Below are 24538 nucleotides of genomic sequence, written 5' to 3'. Positions count from 1 at the left end.
TTAGCTTTATGTGAGGGGTGGGGGGTTAGAATCTGAGTTACTGCTGTTCTTGAAATGTCACTGGTTGAGCCACTCACTGGGCAGAAGATCAAGAAAAATCATTGCCTCTGAAGTTCTTCCAGTGAACTTAATTGCTTTGAAGTTTTTCCACCTGCTTAATAAAACAATGGATGACCATCTCTTTTACTAGAAATCCACTGCAATCTTGATATACGATAGTAAAACAGAACAGAGAATGCACCTTTTTTCAAATGTGTAAATATGTTCATTGTTTTACTGTATCAACTGCTTGCTCTCCCAGTAGAAACCCTAAGCGTATTAAGGCGGAATAGATAATGTCTGGATAGAGACAATATGTGCCAATGTGGCACGCAGGACCGTGGGTTTGGATGGGGCGAAAAAGGACGCGGAGACAGCACTCATGACTCATTACAACACCTGCACCAGAGACATAATGCTCTCGGTCCGAGGACCCTGTTTCTTCTAGGACCTGCACTTACAGCCGGCTTTCCCAACCTGTTTAGCGACCCCAGGTTCTCTTAACACACTGAGAAACACAATTCCCCCCCCCCACTATTTTCCCCCGAAGTGCCCCCAGTGGTTGCACACCCACACTTCACATTATTCCCACAATGTAACTATTTACATTAAGCACACTCCCCCCTCCTAAAACAGTAACGAGAGGCCGTTACAATATAATATGTGAAACAGGACACCGGGAGACACGGCAGGTGTCGGTCGGATAGTGTGTCCGGCAGTTTTAAAAAGGTACCGATGTGTCACGTGTTGTTCATCGCCGCTTTTCTTCCCTGGGACACGCAGTGACGTCACTGGGGTTGCGGACCGCACCGGGTGACACAAAAAAGACAGTGCAGTGAAAAATTTTGTGCAGTGTTTCAGCAGAAATTTATTATTTTTATAAAAATTATCCTTGTATTTATAAAAGCAAAAACATTTTTCGTAATAAAGCCCAGTTTCCATGTATCAATATAGCTACGAGGGTAAAACTCGATACTCATTTACTTTTTCAACCTTCCGATACGCTCCGCTCGGAGCTCTCATTATTACCCAATTACAGTGACGCTTTGAATCACGTGGTTTCGTCCGCACGCGCTACAAACACGCGCTCTTGTTTTCGTCGTCGCTGCTGTTTTTGTCACACTTTGTGGTGTTTTAGCTACAATATTGTGGTCATTAGTATTTGTGAACCTGTATCAATAACGTTACAATAAACATAATTTTGATGTAGTTCTTAAACTTTTTAACTTAGAATTCTGTCGTTTTCTTACCGAATTTTCATTTAACCCACATGAAACTAAATACATGATGATTAGGGCTGTGCGTATGATATTTGTAATTTAAAGGTGTCATTTTAATTTTGTTAGTTGTTTATATCACTACTATCCTCATTACATTCAGTGATAGAGGGCAATAACGATTTATGAGTAACATTAGTCTAGGACAAATAACATTAAGGATTCTGTATGGTCTGGTATGGGATGGGATGGGATGGAGGTCCACAGGAGGTGACACCAACTCTAGTGACGCCACTGGCGACATGGTAAAACATGGTGTTCAGACGGAATGCGGCCGAAGGACCTTGAGCCATGATGTTGTGTGCACAGTTGGTGGAGGGTGAGTACACTGTCCGAGCAGGGTACAGGGTATTAGAGTACAGGGTACAATTATACAGTGCCCCAGGCAGCGCACTTTTTTACTCCCCCTCATCAGCAGCGTTTGTAAAAATGACGGGAAAATAAGGAGACATTAACTTTAGCTTTTTTGCTTTGCTTATTCCTCGCATCCTGTTCTGCAACACTGGAGGACTGAGAGACGTAGGTCTTTCCACCTTTATTAAAAAAGGTAAAACGTCACACTTGTGGCTTCACACACCCGCTTTAAATTACCTCTTAAATTACCTCCGGGACTGTGCGCTTGGTGTTGGACCTACCCTGCAGTAGCGTCGCGTGCTTTTCCCTTTTTCTCAGGGAACAGGTTCACAGGTACAAGGCACTGGATGGGCGTAAACGGCACTGTTTTACCCCCTTGACTTGCGCAGACTCGCTCGGCACACTGCGAATCGCTGTCGTGTCCCTCCGCCCACCAGCAGGGGGCGCACAAGCACCGCGGGTCACGAATAGGGGCCTCCGCTGTAGTCGTCACGAGGGCGAGTGTCGTTCCCGCGCCGTTCGGCTCCGCTCGAGACACCACAGCCAAGATGGCGGACGTCGACTCGTGGGGTGAGTGACGCGCCGATTGAAATGTTTTTGGCTACGCGGCTGGAAACCGTAACTGTTGGCGCATATATAGTTTTTGTAGGCTTCTGTCGGACGTAGTAAATGACCATGTGTTGCGTGCTTTTGTAGATGCGGACAACTTCGAGCCGGACGAACCGATCCAAAAGGCGGCAGCGCTGGACAGATGGGAAGGCGAGGACGAGGAGGAGGATGTGAAGGTACCGAAACTGCACTCGCTGCTGCTCGCTCCTCTCCTCACACTGCGCTGCTTTGCTGTTAGCCGACGGCGACGGAAGGAGGCTCAGGCTGTGTGCAGCTCTCCTCCTGCTAAGACTTATTTCTGTTTCTGTAGCTCGCCTGCTAGTTTCGCTAAGTTGGCTACATCACACATGTCGACCGTCGTTTGCGATTCGAATGCTGGGCGCCTCACATGTGGGGAGACAGATTCGTGTGAAGCCAGGCAGTAGCTTTAATGAAATAACTGACAATGAGTAGTCAGTGTTCGCCTGTATTGTCCGCAAAAAATGTACTGCCACTGCCAGGCAACCACTCTGGTACGTGTTTCATAAAATCCTCAGCGGGAAATTACGCCGGGACTCGTGTCGGACGTGCGCGTTTCAATCAGTGTATCGTGATGAGGAGGAGGAGGAGGTGATGGGACTCGGGGGCGCCTGCGCGTGCGCGCGCGCTTATGTGGCGACGGAGGCCGCGCGCTCCAGCTATCGCGACGGACCGATACTGCATCAGTACCGAGTCGCTGTGGCGGCGCGTGCCTGGTGTTTCTGTTACATAGTGTCACATAGCCTAGGGGCTCCAGTTGGTCCGGCATTGCCATTGGATTGGGTGCCGTCGATGGCTCAGTCGAGTCAGTCAGTGGTTATTTAAAAAATAAAAAAAAGTGCTGAGTTGAAAGTTAACCGATTTTGGGTGTCATTTACATTGACAAGAGAGTGTCACGTGCTAAGGCAGCAGTTGCAAAGTGACTGGTTTGTAATGGAATTTGTGTGCATCAGCCATGGGGCGAATGGTCAGTGTTCACTGCATAGCCTTTGAACTCGACTTATCGTTGTCTTATTGGGGCCTCTGGTGTCATCGGTAGGTTAATAGGAGTTAATAAGGGGGACTTTGGGTTCCATTGTCCCTAGACACAATGGGCTGAAACTGTGTGTGTATATCTGTCTGCCTGCTCTATAGTTTTTCCTTCACGTGGCTGTTGTACCTGTTGAATATCTATATTGTACAGACATGGGGATACATTCTGAAAAATGTCATTAGGTGAACATCATAGAGTGTACTTACAGTATACAAACCTAGATGGTATAGCCTCAATGCAAGAGATGCGGTAAACACAATTTATGACACTGCTGCTGGCGTAACACAGCATGCTGTTTTACAGTAAACTTTTTTATAAGTAGAGTACACTCAAATAATGATAAAGTACAGTATAATAAATACATAAACCAGTATCATAGGTGTTTATTATCATTATCAAGTATTATGTACTTTACATTATTGTATGTGCTATACTTATACAACTGGCAGTGCAGTAGGTTTGTTTACAGCAGAACCACCACAAACACGTGAGTAATACATGCTACAATGTCGCTAGTCAATAAGTTTTCATTCCATTATAATCTTAGAGGACCACAGTTGCATATGCGGTCGGTCATTAAGTGAAACATCGTTAAGCTGCACACGACTGTACATTTTCAGTTGTCGGTAGGTTTATACTAGTTTTAGTAGAGGGTATTTAGAACCTTGACTTGTGTGTTTTCTCACTTTTTGTGTTTTGTAAAGTGTAAAATGGCTTTCCTTATTCTGAAAGTCAGTGTGTTTTGTTTTAAGTAATGCTTCTCGTGTGTAACAGCAATTTGTATAGACAGTCCCCAATCCCTGACTTGCGTAAAGCTGGAGTTACGTAAAAAGTGTGAAGAAATTAAAAAAAGCATTTGAGTTGCCGAAACTTTGCACAAAGCGTTGGAGGCATGCAATGCATGGGAGCTGCGTAGTTACCGTATGTTTCTCTGCAGTGCACAGCGATTGTCCAGTTTTCCTGAGGTGTCATGGGCCTCATTCAATGCAACACCGACAAAGGGAGCTGCCCACTTGACAACCACAATGAAATACCTCCAAAATGTTGTTTGGACTGGGCCTTGTGTACAGTTGTTGTAATAAGCACATGGGCTGTATCATCATATCCTGTGTATGTTGAATGAACGAACAAAAATTTGGATAAGTCCACATAGATATATTTTCCCATCTTTTTGCATTGAATGACAAGTTTTTTCCCCTTAACCAAGCATACATTAATGCTAAAAACTCATTGTTTAATACTGGTGTAGACTGTTGTTACATTGTGTGGCTTTAAAAAAAAAAAGATGCTAAAGCCAAGAACTACAGACTCAGACATTTAACTTTTTAATTTTTATTGTCTCATCCTGTAGGAAAACTGGGATGATGAAGATGAGGATGAGAAGGCTGAAATGAAAAAACAAGGTAAGTTGGTAAAATTCTTTACTTAAAAAAAAAAAAAATGGGGGGGCTTTCCAGACATGTATTATTTGCTTTTAATTCTTTTTTCAGAAGTAAAAATACCAGAGAAAAAAAAACTAAGTGAAAAAATAAAAGCGAAAGAAAGTATACAAATGAAGAAACAAGATGAGATGAAAGAAACGGTAAGATTAATTTTTTTGGTTTGTTTTTGTCATTCTAAATACAAATATTGTACTTAGATTTTTACAAATTCAAACAAATCAAGAATGTAGACATACTGGAAGGTACATGTTTAAAAGTAAACTTTTTTTCTACACATATTGAACCATGTAGCAAAGTTTTGAAGATTGAAGGGTTCAGCATGGACAAATGCTCTTCCCCAGGTAGCACAATCAAAACAAGACCAAGAGCTTACACCAGATGAAGAATTGGCAGAAAAAGTAAGAGTAAGGAAGCTGCAGGAAGAGGCAGATCTGGAACTGGCACAGGAGGCATTTGGTAAGAGCAGCAGACTTTTTTTTATTCATTTAGCTTACAATAGGACTGCAGGGTTAGGGTTCTAAGTCACTTTTGAGAAAAGCATCAGCTAAATCAAATGTTTTTAGCAATCAAAGTTAAGAGCAAGCTGTGTTAAAAGCTTCCCCCCCCATTTTCTTTTTGTAGGTATAACTAATAATGTTACAGGAATTGATGCCATGAACCCATCCTCTAAAGATGACTTTACAGAGTTTCAGAAGTTGCTGAAAGACAAAATATCTTCATATGAAAAATCTGTGCATTATTCCAGCTTTTTGGAGTCATTGTTTCGAGACCTATGCCTTTCACGTGAGTCCTAATTTTATATTTAGTATGTACACCTTAACAGTGTTGCAGACAGTTCTATTTATGTTTACACATTTTTCTCCAGTGGAAGTGGAAGACCTAAAGAAAATTAGCAACTCTCTGACAGTACTACTCAGTGAAAAACAGAAGCAGGAAAAGGTAACACATGATCACTTTTAGCTTTGATTGTAATATTTACATTTATTCATTTAGCAGACACTTTTCTCCAAAGCGACGTACATCTCAGCAAAAATACAATTTGTGCATTACATTAATGGAAAGAGGTATGGCTGCAGACATGTGACTTAAGTAAACCTAGTTTACCTTTCACTTGGTGCACCAATGTTTATCACTCATAGGTGCATAATACACAGGATAGATGAATCCATATAACCACCTACCAATTTTTTTTATTATAATACACAAACAATGCCGAAGTAGGGGCTGTACAAAGGCCTATCTGGGGATACTCATGAAGTTACAGTGCCTGAACATTTACACCATGCATGTATTACATTAATCTATATAAAAAATAAAGTACAGCTGGTAATATAGTGGTTAGAGCTGCTGCCTTTGGACCTAAAGGTCACACATTCAAATATAACAGCCTTTGATACCTACCACCAAGGCTCTTTTTCACAGAACAAAGGGGTCATATTAAATTTGTCTGTTAAAGGACTAGTAACATAGGCCAGTATAGCATTTTACACAGTGGCACAGCAAGCAGCACTGTTGTTTTGCAGCTCCTGGGTGGTGTGAGAAGATGTGGGTTTTCAGGTGCTCTGGTTTCCTCCAGACATGCTGTTCAGGTTCACCCATAGTGTGTTCTACTGATCTATGTTGTAAGTAGTGTATCTAGCAGTGTAAGTCACCTTGGTGAATAAGGGTGTGGGCTGGTAACCCTACACAGAGTTCACTGGAAGTCGCTTTGAAGAAAAGCATCTGCTAAACAAATCTACACACATTTGCCAGGAATTCCTTGGTGGTTAGGGTGCAGTTAATACTTTGACCTTTGCTCTTACAGCAAAACAAGGCAAAGAAGAAGAAAAAAGGTGTCCTTCCAGGGGGAGGCCTAAAGGCCACACTAAAGGATGACCTGGAGGCCTATGGGGACTTTGATGGAGGCTATGTGCAAGACTTTGAGGACTTCATGTGACAAAGGCTGGACCTTGACCCACCTCATTCCTTTCAGCCACTCAGTCTGTTCAACACTATTGTAGGAATACAGACCCCCTTTGTCTTTGGTCTTCATGGGTAAAAATGTCTTCAGAGAACTCCTCAGGCCTTTGTGTCCATTGTGGCCCCCCTCCAAAGCTAATGTCCTGGAGAATAAAGATAACTACACCTCAAATTTCTTTAGAAAATACTTCTATAAAGTTTAGATACCATTTCTGCAGTTTACTGAAGACCTGCATAAGTTTTTTTTGACAACAGCATTTTTGTGTAATTGAATTAGACCATCTATGCAAATACTTCAGCCAGAATGTCTGCAGCTCCTAAGCATATTACATTTTTGCGATTTCTAACATAATGTTCCATTCCCCCCCCCCCAAAGCTAGACTGCCAAATTAGTTATGATCATCTGATTTTTTTCCACACATAGCTTTTATGCAAAGAGAAGTTGGCTGGCTAAAATACTAACTGTAAAAACTAAATAGGTAAAATCAATTACAAATGTGAAGTAAACATGTCAAGCCTTCCAGGATGTTTCACAAAACACTTGTGTTGGTTCTTTGTGAGCAGAAACAAAATTTATCAGCATTTACTGCTTCAAGGCATCAAATGTTTTCCACTAAATAAAGGGGCTGGACATCTTCAAATAACTGGTTTCTTGAAAATGGTTTCCACAGCACTGTGATGTGCAAGTTAACGGATTTTGGCTCATGACTGATGTCCCAGTGTTTTCATTTGCGCTATAATACATATGAAACACTGGGGTTTTTAATATTTTAGAAGATGCTTTATAAGGAATTACAAAAGCTGAGAAGTCAACAGTGCAAGTGGGCACAGTGTCTGCTGTGTTTTATACATAATTTAATTAAATCATTCTGCAAAAAAGCATTTGTTTCTGTTTGCTTGTTCTGTCACTTTTGGGACCAACTGAACCGCTACGCTGATACCCAGCTCTTCCTCTCCTTTCCACCTGGAGCATCGGGCATCGATGTCTGATCACCACCTCCAGCTCCGTAGCCTCTCCTCCTGTCACAATCAAACTGGACTACTCGCTCATTTTGCCTACCTCCTCGGCCAAGAGTCTGGGAGTAACGATTGACTCGAGTGTGTCTTTCTCTCAGCACATCGAAGCCACAACCTGGTCCTGCAGATACACGCTGCATAATTCATAGGATCCCTACCTACCTCACAACCAACTCTGCCCAACTACTTGTCCAGGCCATGGTGACTTCCCGCTACTGCCATCAAACCTCTACAGCTGATTCAGAATGCTGCTGCACAAGTTGTGTTTGATTTGCCAGTGAGTTCCCATGTATCTCTACTCGTTTCTCTGCACTGGCTTCCTATAGCTGCCCAAATCAAATTCAAGACTCGATCAACCACTACACCCCAGCCAGACCCCTTCGCTCGTCTACTTCTGCTTGCTTGGTGGTCCCGCACACGAAAGGTAAACCGCAGAGGTTCTCGGTTCTGGCTCCGTTGTGGTGGAATGACCTTCCCCTCTCACTCAGAACTGCAGAAACTGTCTGCATTCAAGAAGGGTCTGAAAACTCACCTTTTCTGGACCCATTTCACCCAAGATCTCTCCAGCTTATGTGTGGTGTAAATGTTCATGCACCGTAACTTTATGATCTTCCCCAGATAGGCCTTTACACAGCTGCTCCTCTGGCACTGTATGTGATTACTAGTTTGTGTACCTTATTCTTAAAAAAAAATTGGTAGGAGGTTATCAGCATTCATCTATCCTGCATTTTACGCACCTACTTGAGTGATGAACATCGATGCATCAAGTGGAAAGTAAACTAGGTTTACTTAATAATCACATGTCTGCAGCCATGTTTCTTTCTCTTAATGTAATGCACAAATTGTATTTTTGCTGAGATGTACGTCGCTTTGGAGTAAAGCGTCTGCTAAATGAATAAATGTAAATGTACTATACTAGTACAGTGTACACAACAACTGATACCAGATGGCATGTTAATATAATTTATTGTTCTGCCCTGTATACTTTACATTCAAATCATATATCAATGGCTGTACACAAGGCCCAGCACCACCAACCTCACCACCTCGCTCCAAAGAAAAAAAGGAAACACCATCATACAGCTCCACATCTCAGGACCAAGTCCAAAAACACCACAGAGATTTCTCTCCTTCTGAGCAACTTGAAACTCATTTGAAATTTCCCTACCAAAAAAGGTCTATTTAAATTAAAATGGATCTTTGAAAAACACCACCCTGACTCTCTCATTTTTCCTCCTCTTCCTTCTCAAGAGCCTTCGCCCTCCTTAACACAGTTGATCATGTTTTTATCTCCACCTGTAATAAACTAATACTCTCACTTTCTAAGCAGCCTTCTCTTGAAGGAACCTCTATCGCTACCTGCCGCCTTGACTTTGCTATTCCCCACCTGCATTATTCCAACCCGCCCCATAGCTATAAATAACCTTCCCTAATCTGTCCAGTTCATTTTAGCTGTCCCCTTCATCTTACTCAGAATGTCCATTAGATCATTATTTACACTACCCCCATACCCCAACTTCTCTATACCCAACTTTTAACTACTGCCCACTAGATATTTCCTTCCCAGGTTTAATATCCACAGTCTGCACAGTATCACCCGCAATTTGGTGCCCAGTCCTGCTTCCTTAGTCCCAGGGGTACAGATATCCTGTAAACTGTGGTATGAGACCTGCTACTGGACTTCAACCAACTGTAGTACACTTGACCAGTGCAGGGTTGTGGTGGACTGGGGCTTATCCTCAAAAAATAGGATGCTAGGTAAGGAGCAGCCTGTGCCAAGATGCCAATCCATCACAGGCTACATGCACAGACTCTCACATTAAGAGCAATTTGGGGTCATTAGCTGACCAGACACACCTACATTTACATTTATTCATTTAAGAGACGCTTTTCTCCAACGCAACATACATCTCGCAGAAAAATACGAGTGCATTACATCAACAGAAAGAGACTTGGATGCAGACATGTGATTCTAAAGCACAGATAATTTGTCACATTCCAGTACATGAACCTATGTACATCACACAAGTAGGTGCATAAAGGTTTACCCTCTTGTCCTGGAACTGTGAGAAGAAACCTATGAACAAGGGAACAACATGCTAACTCCACACAGAAAACCTATGTCCATTTGCACAGCCTAGGCATGTGAAGCAAGTGCACTACCTCCTGTGCCACTCCATAAAGATACAAGTAAAATAAATGTACAGTCTAACAAATCCATAATTTACATACACAGTTTCTAACCTATCAATGAATACAGAAACACTAATTTCACATTAATGCATTTGAAAATTATTTTGACATTTTTTCATAACAATATAAAACTATGATACTACCTATGAGTATACAGTGTTATATATCCAAAATACATTTCCAATCACAAAAATCACCAACTGAGAAAGAGCTAACTTCATGTATAATGAGAAAATATTGGGACAGGTACCATAATTCAGATTGTTTCAATTCAGTTTTTAATCAACATATGTTTGAATATTTTTAATAAACAATCAGCAAGTCAAACTTCAAGCAAGCAGAGAAACAGGCCAAAGCTAGATCAAGTGATTCCTCATTATGTTAATCAAATTCTTGTTACTGCAATATTGATTTTGTGGAAACAGTTACTGATTAGTATAAATCCCTGCTCCTTTTAAATATTAAAACAGCTGTTTAAATATCAGTAAAATACATAGGTTTTGGGTGCCATGCAGTATGATTCAGACAGCTGCTTAAATTCTGACTTTGCTCTAGATATCTACATCTATATTGATCATTTTCTGTCTCTTGATTTCAGGAAGACAGATTTTGCTACATCTTTCTCCAAGGCAAGGATTCCTTGAAGGAATATATAAATTGCTCTCAGAAAGGTAAAAGAGCTGAAGAGGGAACCAAGGAAAAGAACTCTGACCTGCAGCCCAGAGCAGTTGCTATGGACACATTCAAAGAAACAGCTGTTTTCAGTTCTGCTCCTAGTTGTAACACAGTCAACCAACAGCTGCCCTGAAGTGAGAAACTGGGCTATACTAAGCAAAAGTAGATGAGCTGGAAAATAAGAACCTGCACAATAATCTGATCATATTCCAACCTAAGAAGAATAATTCAGGAAATTTGAAAAAGCCATCACCAGTGGGTTGGTGGCCCAGACTCCCACAGACTGTTAGTGATCCTGGATGACAACAAGAGGCATCCAAATAGGGATACAGTGATTTGTGGAGTTATGTATTTATTTGTAAGTTACCGTAACCTACCTCAAAGTTAAAAAGAAAAATCTTAGCTATTTTTGTTGACATCGAATACTTGTGCTCTCTATTTTGTGTTTTATGCAAGTAATTCAAATTGATTTGTAAAAACTTGGCATTACTTTTGACAAAACTTGACTAAATCAGCTGTTCCCTTGACAAATACTCACTGTGTGACGTGACACACACAACATACAAATTCGTCTGAGGCAGACTGATTGGGAGGAGCAGCTGAATTTGTATTATTAAATTACTAGAGTATTATTTTGTACAAACCAAAGCTTCCAGAAAGGAAATATTACGGTTAACACTTCCCATTTTCGTCGAGTGTTTCTTTGAAGAAAAAAAACGTTACGAAAAAACAGTGTGCCGTGCTGTGACGTTGACGTGAGGCGGGCGGTCGGCCGGCAGCTAACATACAGAACTAGGCTAGCAAGGGCCCATTCCGCACCTGCCGAAACAAGGTAAAACGGCGACTTACCTGCCTCTCAGCTCTACTTCGGTTTCCTTGAAGAAAAAAATGCGAGAAAAATGTGCTTATTTTCAATTTGAAGTAACTTCTGCGAGGCACCGTACGCCAGTCGAATCCCCGCGCTGCATCAAGGCGCCTCTCGCGCCACTCCGGATACCCGGATGACCGTCACGTGACTCACTTTCTCCCTTCCTCTCGGGCAACGAGCGAGTGTCTCAACACCGCACTGTCTGTGTGCAGTACTGCTCACGCATTCAGACGGAGTTGGATGTACTATGGACTCGAGTTTCCAGTCCTCTGTGTGTGTGTGTCGTAGGTCATTTCACCGTTTTTCTCACCACTGGAGTGATATAGTCTCACTGTCATTGACTGTTTCACTAAGTTGGGGTCACGGCAGTCTGGAGCCTATCCTGGAGGCTTGGGCCCCAAGGTACACACTGGAAGGGATTGCAGTCCCTCTCAAGGTAACTGCATACATGTATTCACGCACTAAAGGGAATCTAAATCTGGACAAACTGACACACCTGAGATGCATGGAATTTGGAAATGGACTTTGAGGCAACCAGAGCACACAGAGGAAATGCAGGAAGAACACGGAAACTCCACACAAATTAGCTCGAACCTACTCCTTAACACCCCAGGTGTTGTAAGGCAGCAGCGCTACCCACTGTACTACCGTGCCGCCCTAGTACCAGGGTCTTTTTACGAAACGTAGGAATGTAAAACGTGTTTTTTCTATGAACTGAGGAAGTGTGGCTGGAAGTCTGAGAGGCAGCAGGTTGCATATTGGCTGGCCTTGCAGCCAAAGGACACGGGTTCGAATCCTACCGTTGAGCAAGATACTCACCCTGAACCGATACAGTAAAAATTACCCAGCTGCGCACATGAGGAAAGCATCACAAGTAGTATAGGGTACAAACCTAGCGCTGTAAACCTCTGTGGAGAAAAGCAGCTGTTAAAAAGGATCATTAATGAGAGCAGTGTGGGCTGACCGCAGGACACTATTCTGAGTGAAAACTATAGTTTTACATGAGTCGTCTGAAATAATATAGTACATTTGTTGTGCAGATTAAGTGTTTCTGCATGGACACATCTAAATGTATTGTTGTGATTAAAGAATACAATGAAATGGATGTAATGTATTTCAGACCATACTCATGTAAGGATATGTGGTGGTACAATTTTTTTTTTTAGAGTATGGGCCATGGCATGTGTTTTGGGCTGTATGTTTTGCATGAATTGAACGTTTCTCAATGTATTGTGCTTATAGATAATGTACATTAATAAATAAAATATTTTCAAAGAGGAGTTCCAAATGGTTCTGTTGCTTGTGTGAATTAATAATTGCGTGTACAAATATGTTGTCTGAGAAATGGGGTGTTTGGAGAGCAACTGGTGATGGAAAACCAAAGCAGTTGACTTAGAACATTATTTAGCACAAGAAAATGGTCTTGTGAAAAGGTGCAAAACACAAAAAATGAACATTGTCAATTTAATAGGGATTTGTCAAGAATGCACAAGACCACTTGCTGTTTGGTATAATAAATATCCCAATATTTACAGTTTCAAGTAGTAAATATTTGTCACATTAGATCTATGGACAATAGTTGTTTACAGTTAGAAAAATTGAAAAGCTCATTAAAGCAAAACTGAATTAACAAGACAAAGAGGGGCTGAAAATTTTTTCCCACCCTTAAAATACATACCGTGCACTGTAAGAAAGTTCAAGGCATTTGCTACGGTACTTCCTGTCTATGGGGTTTGGAATCACTATGCAGCTCCCTGGAGCTCAGCCACTGACCCTGCCAAGAGTAGCCTTGGGGTTCCTGGCGCTGCGCCTGCGGCTGCTACGAAGCGCAACGGACCCTCCCCTCTGCCTTCGGTTCCTCCTGCTTTCTCGGACACCGCTGACCAGGACCGGTCCTTGAGCATTCTGGAGAGCCTGAAAGGTACTCTGTAGGGTCACCTCCCGGTCAACACAGGTGAAGGTGAGCGCAACGCCCTCATTGCTTTTCATGACTCGGGAGGAGCCGTCAGATGTGCCATCAAAGCAACGCCCCAGTGCGATCTCCTTTGCTGTACGGGGGTCCTGGTCAGTCACAGTGTAGATGCCATAGTTGTGACCCAGTGGGTCCAGTGGTGCTAGCATGGTGAATTCGCTGGTGTCGTTATTCACTGCAAGGGGGAGATGGTTGACCAGGTATTCCTGCAGCATGGGGCCCACACCATCACGTTTACAGCTGCCTTGGGGCACCACTGTCACCAGGGTGCGGTCCACACGGTCTTGATCATAGAGCATCCCACTGCATTTGAACTCCAGGCACACAGCTGAGACGGTGGGCTGGTCCATGTCACGAATGCTGCGGGTGTCTCGGATCCCATACAACTGACCAACAGTCTTAGGGTGGGTGCCACCCATGTTACGGGAACGCACGTTGATCTCATGAGGGCCATTAATTTTGACTTTAATGTAGCAGGCTCTGTACTCCATGGGTTTGGGCCACCAGCTCAGATAGTCCTCCGTCCAGCTCATTGGGTCATCCTCATTGAAAGGAACAGTGTTGTAATCGTACCGATCTCCCTCCACCCTGGAGAAACGGAAGTGTCCTGAACTGAAAGGGGCCTCCTCACACTCTTTGAGATTGTCAAAGGCATAAATGGGGCCATTGCCTTCTTCAGCTGCATTCGGATTTGGCTTGGCTACATTGACACTGAAGGCTGTCTTCTTCGCTCTGGGATCTTCATGATCTGTCCGTCTGTAACTGAGCTTGCCAAGGTAGGGCTGAGGGACTCCAATAGTATTGGGATTGAATTTAGGAGAAGATGCAACTGCCTCAAGCTCCTCCCCACCCATATTAGCCATGACATATGCAGTGTATGCATCTGCCTTCTGATCATCGCAGAATGCAGGCAGGCAGGCACCGTTAGGTCCAGTAATTACACTGTCGAAGCGACCCCAAGCACGGGGATTGGATGAATAGCCTGCTGAGGGTTCCATGTTGATCAATGTGACCACCACGCCCTCCACCTGCTCACTGGGAGTGAACCGCTCACTGCGAAAGGTTCGGACCTTCATGTAGCACCTTCGATTTTCTGGAACATCAAGGTTAAACAGCCTCCTTTCCCTGATCTCCATGTTTCCAATTAGGAATGTCCGCTCTTCTCTTTTGCCTCGTTGCTTTTTCTCCATGCGGAGGTCCCCCTCTTCTTCCCACAGGCCCGTGTTGGGATTCAAGGACCACAGCTTCATGGTGTTCAGGTGTTCAGGCATCTTCACCTGAGTTGAATCCAGGAGCACTTTAACCTCACCTGCGTTCAGAGGTTCACCTGTGTCATCATCGTGGAAATCCAAAGAGAACATCCCATAGGTCCTCAGAGGAAGCATGTCCCCTTCCTCACCGATGAAGTTTAGGTCACTTGGTGCAGCAGCTGCCGTGGAAAGATCTCTAGAATCCAGGAAAGTGACACTGGCTTTCACGTTGCCCATGAACACCTCTCCATTCTCACGATAGAAGGAACCAGGTGGGATTTGGATATGAGCAACAGGGTCCTGAGACTCTACCTCTCCCAGCGAGAGCATGTTGGTCTCTGTCGAGCGCAGAGTCACCGGTTCCTTCTTCCTCAGCAGCTTTACCACATGGTAAATGGCTCCGCCTTTATGGTTGAATGGTAGCACCTTAGTGGTGTTCATGAATTTCTGCATGTGGTCCACAAAGGTGAGAACCAGCCTCTCTGTGTTGGAGGGAACCTGGATGTAGAAGGTCCCCTTGTAGCCTGTGCGACTCACTCTGATGCCGTTCATGAAGATGTGCCCAAATCTCATAGGCTCCCCATTGTCTGCAGCCACAGCCCGTCCACGCACAAGGGCCTTCATGTCTACACACTTTTGGCAGCCGCACTGCATGGTCACCATGATGGGAAGCTTATAACCTTGGCAAGATATCTGCTTCTCTTCCAACTTTGCCACCCCACAGCAGAATTGCACAGAGTCTTGGCATCGAATGCCACTGTCCAGTTGGCCCACACATGCTGCCGTAGAGCATTTTCCCACATCATAGTAGAATGAATTGGTTGTGTTCTGGTAGCAGTCATGTGGAAGGCGGATCAGATAGGATTTAGGCTTAGGGTTGCAGGAAGGTGTTTCAGCACCTGATGAAAGGAGAACATAAAACAGTAAAAACAAACATTTATTTTAAAGTTAGCAAATAACATGTTATCTTATTGCTTAGTGTTTTTCACCTTGTATCAAATGAATGCCCATTTGTGAGTTCTTGCTACTGACTAACCTGTTGTCAGTTAAGAAGTGCACGCAGTGCAGGCTACGCATTTAATGAGTATAGCTGAAAAACCTCATGCCATGTATTTTTTCATTTATGTATTGTATACTTATACAGCTACATCTCCTTTCCCATTTTAAGTACAGCTGGTAGTGTAGTGGTTAGAGCTGCTGCCTTTGGTCGCAGGTTAAAATCTCACCTCCGGCTGTTGTACCCTTGATCAAGGTACTTACTCTAAAATTGCTCCAGTAAAATTACCCAGTTGTACAAATGGGTAAATATTTGTAGGTAGATTAACACTGTAAGTCGCTTTGGAGAAAGGATAAGCTAAATGTAACTAAGTAAACCAACAACAGTGTGTATTGCAAATTGAGACAAACTTCGAAGAAAAGTTGTACCTTTATTGTCCATGTGTAACGCACACCCTTTATACACATTTTCTGCTTTTTATCTCGCCCAAAAACAAATTGAACCTAAGTTACTGTCAGCAGTATCTAACTTCAAGATGCCCAAAATTTTTGTTGCTTTCAGAATCCTGAACCTTAGTGGCTCAACAGTGATCAATAAACAAAAGTATACAAGACTGCAAATTTTTTCTGTTGTTGGTACTTAGGAAACAGCCCACATTTGCACAGCCAGCATGACTGCATCCTGTCTTAATAGAGAAGTGACATGGATTCCCAGTGAGAGATCACCTATGACTGTGAGCATGGCTGGCTTGGACTTGATGGCACCACCCTCATTGCTGGCCTTGCAGTAGTACACCCCGGCCTGCTCCATGCGCAGGTTCCTCAGCACTAGCGTGCTGTCATACTTCAGCTGCTTCTGGTCCAGCAGAGTGCCGTTGTGGAACCTGGAATAACACAAGCAACAGACTATATGGATCGCTTTGAATTCCCAAACTTAAACGACAGGTTTGGACGGCTAAGAAAAAAAGAGAACCTCAATCTGGCAATAGCCACTTTCATCTAAACGATGGGAGATGAGTGCAGAGGTGGAATTTCTTACCATTGGTAATGCTCAGGCTCCGGTGATCCAGACACCTTGCAGCAGAAAGCAGCCGTCTGGCCCAGTCGTCGAACCTTATTCTCTGGACTCTTCACCACTTGGAGCCTCTCTATGGGGTATAGCAGGTCAGACAGGCCATGAAGAACCGCAGAGTGCATGAGTCAAGAGAAGCCATTCAACGCGACAAAGACAAATAGCTGGTAGCTCATTAAGTAAGAATTTCATTTTTTGCATAAGAATGATTACCTCAATAAGTGCTCTTACCGCACTCCTATGTACACCTTACTACGTGTGCAGAAGACTCATCACAAACCACAAGTACACCTGTATCGTGTTACCTGCTCTGTCTAGTTTGAGGTGGAAAACAGAGGTGTGCGCCATGGTATGAGGCACGACGAAGGAGAGAGGTACGTGCTTCTGCAGCCGGACCACCAGTGTGGTGTTACCGTCGGGGCAGATGCCCGGGATGCGGAAGTGGCCGTTGTGGTCTGAAAGCGTGAGCAGTCGAGGGGCAGGGCCATCCCGAAGGATGGCAGCCCCGGGGGCAGGGAGCCCCCCAGCTCTGCGAATGGAACCCAGCAGAAGGTGGTCCTCACACATGCAGGCTTCACACTCTGCATTCACCTGCCCCATACCACACTTAAGGGTGCACACTGCAACAGCAGTACAAAATCAGTGTTACACTGTCAGCTTGATTCCAGTACTTATAATTCATTACGTTCTCTGAAACTGAATAACTGTATACATTCGCAGTGCTCTGCTACTGAATTTATTAGCAGGAGTCTATCTCAAGGATAGTTAAAGAGGTATATTTACTGGAAACATTCCTTATTTAGCATCTTGCTAAGGCTGTATGCAATGACTGCAACCTTTAATTCAGAATTGGTATCTTCAAATGTCTCAAGGTGTTGGGTAGTCTTGTTATCTCAAGTATAAAAGATGCTGCATATGTGTATGGATGTGTGGGTTTCCATAAAGAACAAAAAGACACCTGGTCTTTCAGACCTGGGCATTCTGGCCCCTTGCATACTCTGCCTTCCACAGTCAGACCGCTGCACTGCTGCTCCCAGTGGTGGGAGTGGGAATTACAGCTCCTGGAGCGCACCTGTACCGCCACCTGGCCACACTGGGCAGGACAATGGCTCCAGTCAGACCAGGGACCCCATGAAGCCTGGACTGCAGATACAGGGTGTCCTGTATGAAAACAACAAAAAACAGATCACGATTTTTTTCAGTACTGGAAAAAGAATAAAGTGCTTCGTTTGAACAAGTCCAACATTTGTGCGTTGCTCCGCGCAACCAGAGGGCAGTGGTAACCATTGATTCACAACCACAATAAATCTTAGAATTCACACAACTTATGTCGCCATAGCAATCCCAAACATCAATAAAGACACAAGGTGGCACTGAATATTGAAGAGGGAAACCATACTCTAACATAACTATTACAAAAGTGAGCATCTGTACTTGGAAAGTGTACACATTATAACAGTAAATCCTCTACCAGTATCCTTGGCATATTAAAGATATTTTATATATGACAATATGTTAGTGCTATTGAGCCCACCTTTGGGGCACAGGAAGCGCACAGCGTAGTTGGAGCAGTTCCTCCCAGCTGGCTGCTCAGCATTGTTACACCAGAAGCCCAGTGCTGGGTCAGAATGGACCTTCTCTCCAGTGCTGTGTGCTGGGATCCAGTCGGTGGTACGTGCCTCCAAGGCCCAGGGCTGCTCACACACACGGTCACGGTAGTAGAAACGTATGGCATCCAGCTGCTCGTAGTCCCCACGACCCCCTGGGTGATCCACATTGAACCATGTGCTCCACTCAGAGTCGTCTGCATGAAGAAGGGAAACATCATTGTACAGAGCAAAATGGGTTTTTCTAGTGCTACAGAAATTCATTGTCTGTTCTAAGTCGACATCACCACCACAGTGTGGCGGGAAAAAAAAAAAAAAAAGATTTTCACTGCAGTATGAAAAGTGAGGGTAGGTAGGGAAAGCACGCACGCACGCACGCATTGTCTGAAACCGCTTGTCCCAAAGGGGGTCGCGGTGAACCGAAACCTAACCCGACAACACAGGGGATAAAGCCGGAGGGGGAGGGGACACATCCAGGACGGGACGTCAGTCCGTCACAAGGCACCCCAAGCGGGACTTGAACCCCAGACCCAGGGAAAGTGCAGTCAAGCTGAATTCAACTGGTAGTGACCACTTGTGGTTTTCATGGTAAAGGAGTGTAAGGAAGTGTTGTACCACTGCCTCCTTCTGCACTTGTCTTTGGGTTGCAATCTGGAAGTGGCACCAAATAATTTGAAAATTCCAGGACAGGACACTAATCTTTAACAACGTATTAACCATTTCAGTTAAGATGCAGCTGTAACAAAACGATAAACTGCAAAGATGCAAATTGTGTAAAACCAAAGGTATGTAAAGCTATGGTTTTACTTCATCAACTGCCACTGCCTTCTGTTCCACAGGCATGAATCCCTGCAGTAACTAAAAATTTCTGGTTTGCTGCTTAAAAATAACATGAAATACCTTTCTTGTGCTGCATGAAATATGTACGTACCATAACCACTAATGAGGAGTCTAAGAAAACTGCAGACAAATAACTTGAACAGAGCGATTACAAAACATCTGCTCCTGTAAAAATTGCTCCCAGCTGCCTGAAATTACCCCCTTTTCAAAAGCTTTCTTTATAGAGAAGAGGTGCAAATGTATTTTTGGTTTTTATGCTTTGATAACAGTATAAATCTGCGTAGAGTTTTCCAGTTTTCTAAATCGGCCAAATCGCTGAGCATTTCTAGGCGCCTGCAGCAGCGCCAAATCCCCCGAACCCTACCACCATTCCCCCAGTGGCCTCCAGCCCCTGCAGTGGTTGTTTGCTGAGGTTCAGCAGGGGTTCACCAGCTCACTGTAGCACACTGTGCCAGACAGGGGTCTCTGCAGTACCTCTGAGGGATCATGTACAAACCCTCATGGTGGGTGTGGACAAAGGGAATGTAAGGGGATATATCACACTTCTCTCTTCCAGCGGAAGTGGAGACAGCTTTGCTTCGCTGCTGCCTTTATCAAGGGTGGCTAAAAAAGCAGGCAGTTTTATACTTAGCTCTTTATCCATCTGAATCAAAATCTCAAAAGATCAAGTGTTTGCTAATGTTTTGCTTGAAGGTTAACCAGCTGCGTTTATAAGACTGCTATCTGACTGAAGGCTCAAATTAAAAATGAAAAAAAAAAACACTCACACAGATGGAAACGTTCAGAAACAGATTCAGACCTTGTGCTATGGTGCGCGACAACACTTCAACGATGAGAAGAAAGGCGGCACCAGATGATCGGCAGCTCATCCTTGCACGGAGGTGTTGCTGTTGACCTCTGACCTTGGCTGATGACCTCCACCCGCTGGGGAACTGGAACCGTAAGTATAGTCATAGAGCAAACCTCTTGCAGAAGAGCATGAAGAACCCAATGGTAGACAAAAAGTAGACACGTTCACATCCTCGATGTCACCATAACCTGAGAATTTTATTCCAAAATCTTATTCTCCAATCTTGACAGTAGTTTTTTTTTTCCTGAAAATAAGTATCAACAGAACTTTCAATACATGTAAAACACAAGGAGGTCAAAAGTGGGTTGAAATGAAGGAATTTTTCAATGGGCTTCAAGAGGTGCTAAATTAGCAGTGAAGTCTAGAATATGAACTGAATGCTTTGTCTTCCGTCTGCTTCTCTTTAAGGAAAGCCGTAATAGACACATTTTCTCCTTCAGCAAGAACAAGGGCTGAGCAAACACACAGAATGGAAAGAACATTACCAAGGTAAAAAGATTCTCTCAAGTAACACATCTGCAGGACTCATCAATGGGTGTCAGGGGAAATCTAAAATGTTTCTGCACGGAACTGGAAAACACAGGCATGTACAGTACAGCTCCTACACACAGCACTGTATAGCCTACACAGGCATTATTCTTCATCTACACAGTTACCCCAAAATGAGAGTGAGGGGAAAAAAAAAAAAATTCTTTTCCTGTTAATGGTACCTTTGCAATGAAATGACAGTTTCGGAAAATTACATTCACAGAGATTCCGCAAATCACAATTCACAGTTTCAAAAAACCGCAAGAAAAATCTACAACTCCCAGGCTCTTCAAAATCTTAATATTCTCATTTATGACACAGACACATCAAATTTCAAAAGAAGAGTGAGGCTCAGTAGCAGGCAAAGGGGGAATGACAGGATTGAAGAGCGGTGTAAGGTGCAGTCTTACCTTAGTGAGCGTCCGTCTGTACAGCGTACTGAGCTGTGCTGGGTCATCCCCCTTCTCGTCCCTCTTTTATAGACCACCATCTGCAACACAGGGGTGGGCTTCCTTCCACTTGGAGGAGAGTTTATGTTCAAGTGGACTCCCTTCCTGATGTTCTGTGTGGACATGGGTGGGGGTAGTGGAGACAAAGCCATCAGGGGAAAAGTACAGGCATGCAAGGACTTGGTCAGTGTCCCACAGCCACATTTCACTATCATTTATCTAATCCAAATAGCCCAACTGTAAGAAAATCTATAGCCTAAATAATGAAAACTCTAGTACTGGAAATAAGTGCACAAAAACTTAACATAAAATTAGTGTAAAGCAAAGTAAGCCAAACATCCAGGTTCCAATGCCAGAACTGTGAATTATCATGTTAGAATGTATAATAGAATGTCTTCATCTTGTTGTTAAACACAACTTTAAAAATAAATAATCCAGATAAACATTTTTGCAAAAAAGGAATTGTGCACCTGTATTATTACTGCTATATAACATCATCAATGACCTTTCTCTAAAGGTGATTTCAGATTACAGCCCGTTAAAGTGGACATTTATGAAAAACATTTATAAATTCAATTTTAAGTTATAGTAACTTCGACATCATACATATCACATATCTATGTGGTCTTTGTAGTCCAAGATGACAAATGAGATTCAGTATGTTTCACCTCCCAACTAAGTTTTTATGAGAATCAGTAGGAAACTATCAAATACAGTGCATTTAGAAAGTATTCAGACCCGTTCACTTTTTTGTTGCAGCCTTGTGCTATAGTCTCTGGAGAGATCTGAGCTGTCCCTCGACAGTCCCCATCCAATCTGACAGAGCTTGAGAGGATCTGATTTGCAAAAATCCTGTTTTCGCTTCGTTATTATGAGGTACTGAGTGCTGATTTGGGAGGGGAAAAATGAGTTTAAATGATTTTAGTACAAGGCTGTATCATGAAAAAGCCAAAAAGTGAAGGCATCTGAATAATTTCTGAATGCAATGTATAATAGAAAATGTAATTAAAAAAATGAATTATTCCAGTACTCTTAACACTGTACTGTATAACGGAGATGACTTCCACAAAACAAGCCACTTCTGTTGAAACTGGGCTCTGCATGTTGTTAAAATACACTCAGTTACTAGTTCATGTCCTGATCAGGTCAGACAAAAGGGAAAAACACCTAAAACAAAACATTCGTACAATGCCTAAGAATTCAGAATGGCACATTTTCTAAAATCAAACTGCATGAATAAACTAATAAATGGAACAACATAAATATATAAATATATATAATTAAAAATATATATTATAAACAACTAGTAATGTTGTTTATAAAGAAATAAGCCTTCATGATTCTTGAAATTAATTGTGACCTTTAAAATGCATGACGGTTTATTTTTCTTTCTAGTTTAGTGGAATAGTTGGCTGGCGTTAGGATTCCGCAAAAAAATACATCACTGTGATGACTTGGAGCAGTCCTGGACCATTAAAGAACTTTTTTTTTTCTTTTTTTGTACATGACTCACTACCTTGCCTCATATAATTTACAAGGCAGTGTGTGAAATTTGGAGGGAAACTGGCAAGTCTGAAGCCTAGGTCAGAAGTACAAATTGGATCCTAAACAATCCTCTCCCAGTCATACACAATCAGACCTGCTCAGGGGTCCCACATAACCCATCCTTGGCCCTGCGAAGCAGTAAGTGTATCAGCTCCATAGCACAAACCAAGAAATCTTAACAAGATTTAGACTTAGACTGTTCTCACTCTATATGTTACCAATAGGTGACATTATTTGCAAACACAATGTGAATTTCCATTCATATGCCGATGACACAGTTATATGTATCGTTTAAGCCTGATGATCTATCACATGTGGTGTCTTTAGCTAATTGTTTTACCAGTATAAAACTGGATGAGTACATTTTTTTTTTTAATCTCTAAATGCCAGTAAAACAGAGGTACTTGTGGTGGGTGGTGATGCCAAAACTCTTGACATAATCACGCAAATCTTTACAACAAATGGAATTAGCTTCAAGCGTACGGATTGTGTCAAGGATTTCGGTGTCGTGTTGGATGGGAAGCTATCTGTATCACATGTAAATACTTTGACTAAGTCATGTTTCCTTCAGTTAAGAAACATAGCTAAATTACTGCAATTCCTATGTAGACGGGATGCTGAGAAACAGGTTCACGCTTTTGTTTCAAGCAGGCTGGACTATTGTAATGCTTTATTGTCGGGTTGTCCATACCAGACTGTATCCAGGCTACAGTTGGTACAAAATGCTGCTGCAAGAATTGTCACTAAAACTAGGAAGTACAACCATATAACACCAGTACTTAAATTGTTACATTGGCTCCCAGTCGTGTTTAGAGTTGCTTATAAAATCCTTCTTTTGACCTATAAGGCAGTACATGGCATTGCTCCGGCTTGCCTTGGTGAGATTATTGACTCTAATATCCCAGGACGATATCTCTGTTCATTAGATGCAGGTTACCTTAAAGTACCTGTGATCAGTAAGACCTCAGTAGGAGGTCGTGCCTTTAGTTATAGAGCACCTAAACTGTGGAATAGTCTACCAGTTACTGTCAGAAATGCCCCGTCTGTTTCTGTTTTCAAATCCAGACTAAAGACTTATATGTTCACTCAGACATTCCACCTCGAAATGTAATTCCTCTTACCTGTGTTTGTTTTTACCACCTTTATACAAATGCATATTAAATTGACTTGTTTAAGTTACAAATGACAAACTCTGCTCTTTCTTCTTGTTGAGCACTACCTCACTACATAAGACTTGAGAAGGCTGGCCAGTGGTGACAGATGAATCCCATTCTGACTAAAGATGATGACCAACAGCCATGATGGACAAGACATTCCATGCTGAGCTGGGGATTCAAGATATTATTGCTATAAGGTATCATTATTACTTGTTAACTGGTTTAGAATTGTTACTTAATCTAGAATGCCCAGGAGGGGTGGGCAACCACTGGCCCTTGGACCCCCAGAGGTTTTTTCTCCCTCAACTTTCAGTTGGGAGTTTTTGTTCCTTTTCTCCGTGGCCAGTAGGCCTACTTATAGCTCTATAAAAGTACTATATTATGGGAGTCATTAGTCAACTGTCTTTGTTTCTTATCTGATGTATTTGTTTTTCTTGCCTTATGCCTGTGTTAATGTGCTCTGTGTCACTGCATGAGAAGAGTGCTATAAAAATAAATTGAATTGAATAGAACAACACCAGGAGCAGTTGAATTTTGATAATGACATAAGCACAGTGAAACATAAATGTATACCAGTGTCAAAGGTAAAGCATGTCACCCTGCAGGAAATGCTTAAATAGAAAAGGGTGCATTATGAACAAAATATTACTTCATGTTTCCTAGGCAACGATATTTTTATTTATTGCGCTACCCTTGAGGTGTGGGGAAAAATGAGGAAGTATTTGGCTCATGAAGTTTAGGTCCAGGGTGTCAAGACTGAGGTAAAGTGAGTCTGGAAACGTGCAGTA

The 24538-nt window shown here is 42.8% G+C and overlaps 2 protein-coding genes across 2 annotated transcripts; one reads left to right on the top strand and one right to left on the bottom strand.

Moving 5' to 3' along the window:
* Positions 1-1562: 1562 nt before the first annotated feature.
* On the top strand, positions 1563-7679 carry LOC108931143 (eukaryotic translation initiation factor 3 subunit J-A-like). Its single transcript, XM_018746750.2, has 9 exons — positions 1563-1635; positions 2060-2240; positions 2367-2455; positions 4682-4742; positions 4818-4912; positions 5114-5228; positions 5394-5555; positions 5638-5711; positions 6577-7679. The coding sequence occupies exons 2-9, from the start codon at positions 2219-2221 to the stop codon at positions 6706-6708; spliced, it is 750 nt and encodes a 249-aa protein (XP_018602266.1). The 5' UTR covers positions 1563-1635; positions 2060-2218; the 3' UTR covers positions 6709-7679.
* Positions 7680-13134: 5455 nt separating this feature from the next.
* Positions 13135-20175, bottom strand: cilp (cartilage intermediate layer protein, nucleotide pyrophosphohydrolase). Its single transcript, XM_029253553.1, has 7 exons — positions 20124-20175; positions 18309-18578; positions 17747-17935; positions 17080-17394; positions 16742-16850; positions 16429-16586; positions 13135-15605 (listed from the first exon to the last, which is right to left on the bottom strand). Exons 1-7 carry the CDS (start codon positions 20173-20175, stop codon positions 13246-13248), a joined length of 3453 nt encoding a protein of 1150 aa, XP_029109386.1. The 3' UTR covers positions 13135-13245.
* Between the last annotated feature and the right edge of the window lie 4363 nt (positions 20176-24538).

Source organism: Scleropages formosus, chromosome 7 (assembly GCF_900964775.1).
Source record: "Scleropages formosus chromosome 7, fSclFor1.1, whole genome shotgun sequence".
NCBI classification, from domain to species: domain Eukaryota; kingdom Metazoa; phylum Chordata; class Actinopteri; order Osteoglossiformes; family Osteoglossidae; genus Scleropages; species Scleropages formosus.
The sequence above is the reverse complement of the archived record's forward strand: the minus strand, read 5'-3'. Positions and strand labels throughout refer to the sequence as shown.

Excerpts from the sequence above, each read along its gene's own strand:
- LOC108931143 (XM_018746750.2), top strand. The coding sequence starts at position 2,219 with ATGGCGGACGTCGACTCGTGGG. Across the intron at positions 2,456-4,681 it reads ACGAGGAGGAGGATGTGAAG|GAAAACTGGGATGATGAAGA; the intron begins GTACCGAAACTG and ends CTCATCCTGTAG. Across the intron at positions 5,712-6,576 it reads AAAAACAGAAGCAGGAAAAG|CAAAACAAGGCAAAGAAGAA; the intron begins GTAACACATGAT and ends TTGCTCTTACAG.
- cilp (XM_029253553.1), bottom strand. The coding sequence starts at position 20,175 with ATGACTATACTTACGGTTCCAGTTCCCCAGCGGGTGGAGGTCATCAGC. Across the intron at positions 17,395-17,746 it reads CAAGGGGCCAGAATGCCCAG|TGTGCACCCTTAAGTGTGGT; the intron begins GTCTGAAAGACC and ends CTGCTGTTGCAG. Across the intron at positions 16,851-17,079 it reads CCTCAAACTAGACAGAGCAG|AGAGGCTCCAAGTGGTGAAG; the intron begins GTAACACGATAC and ends TATACCCCATAG.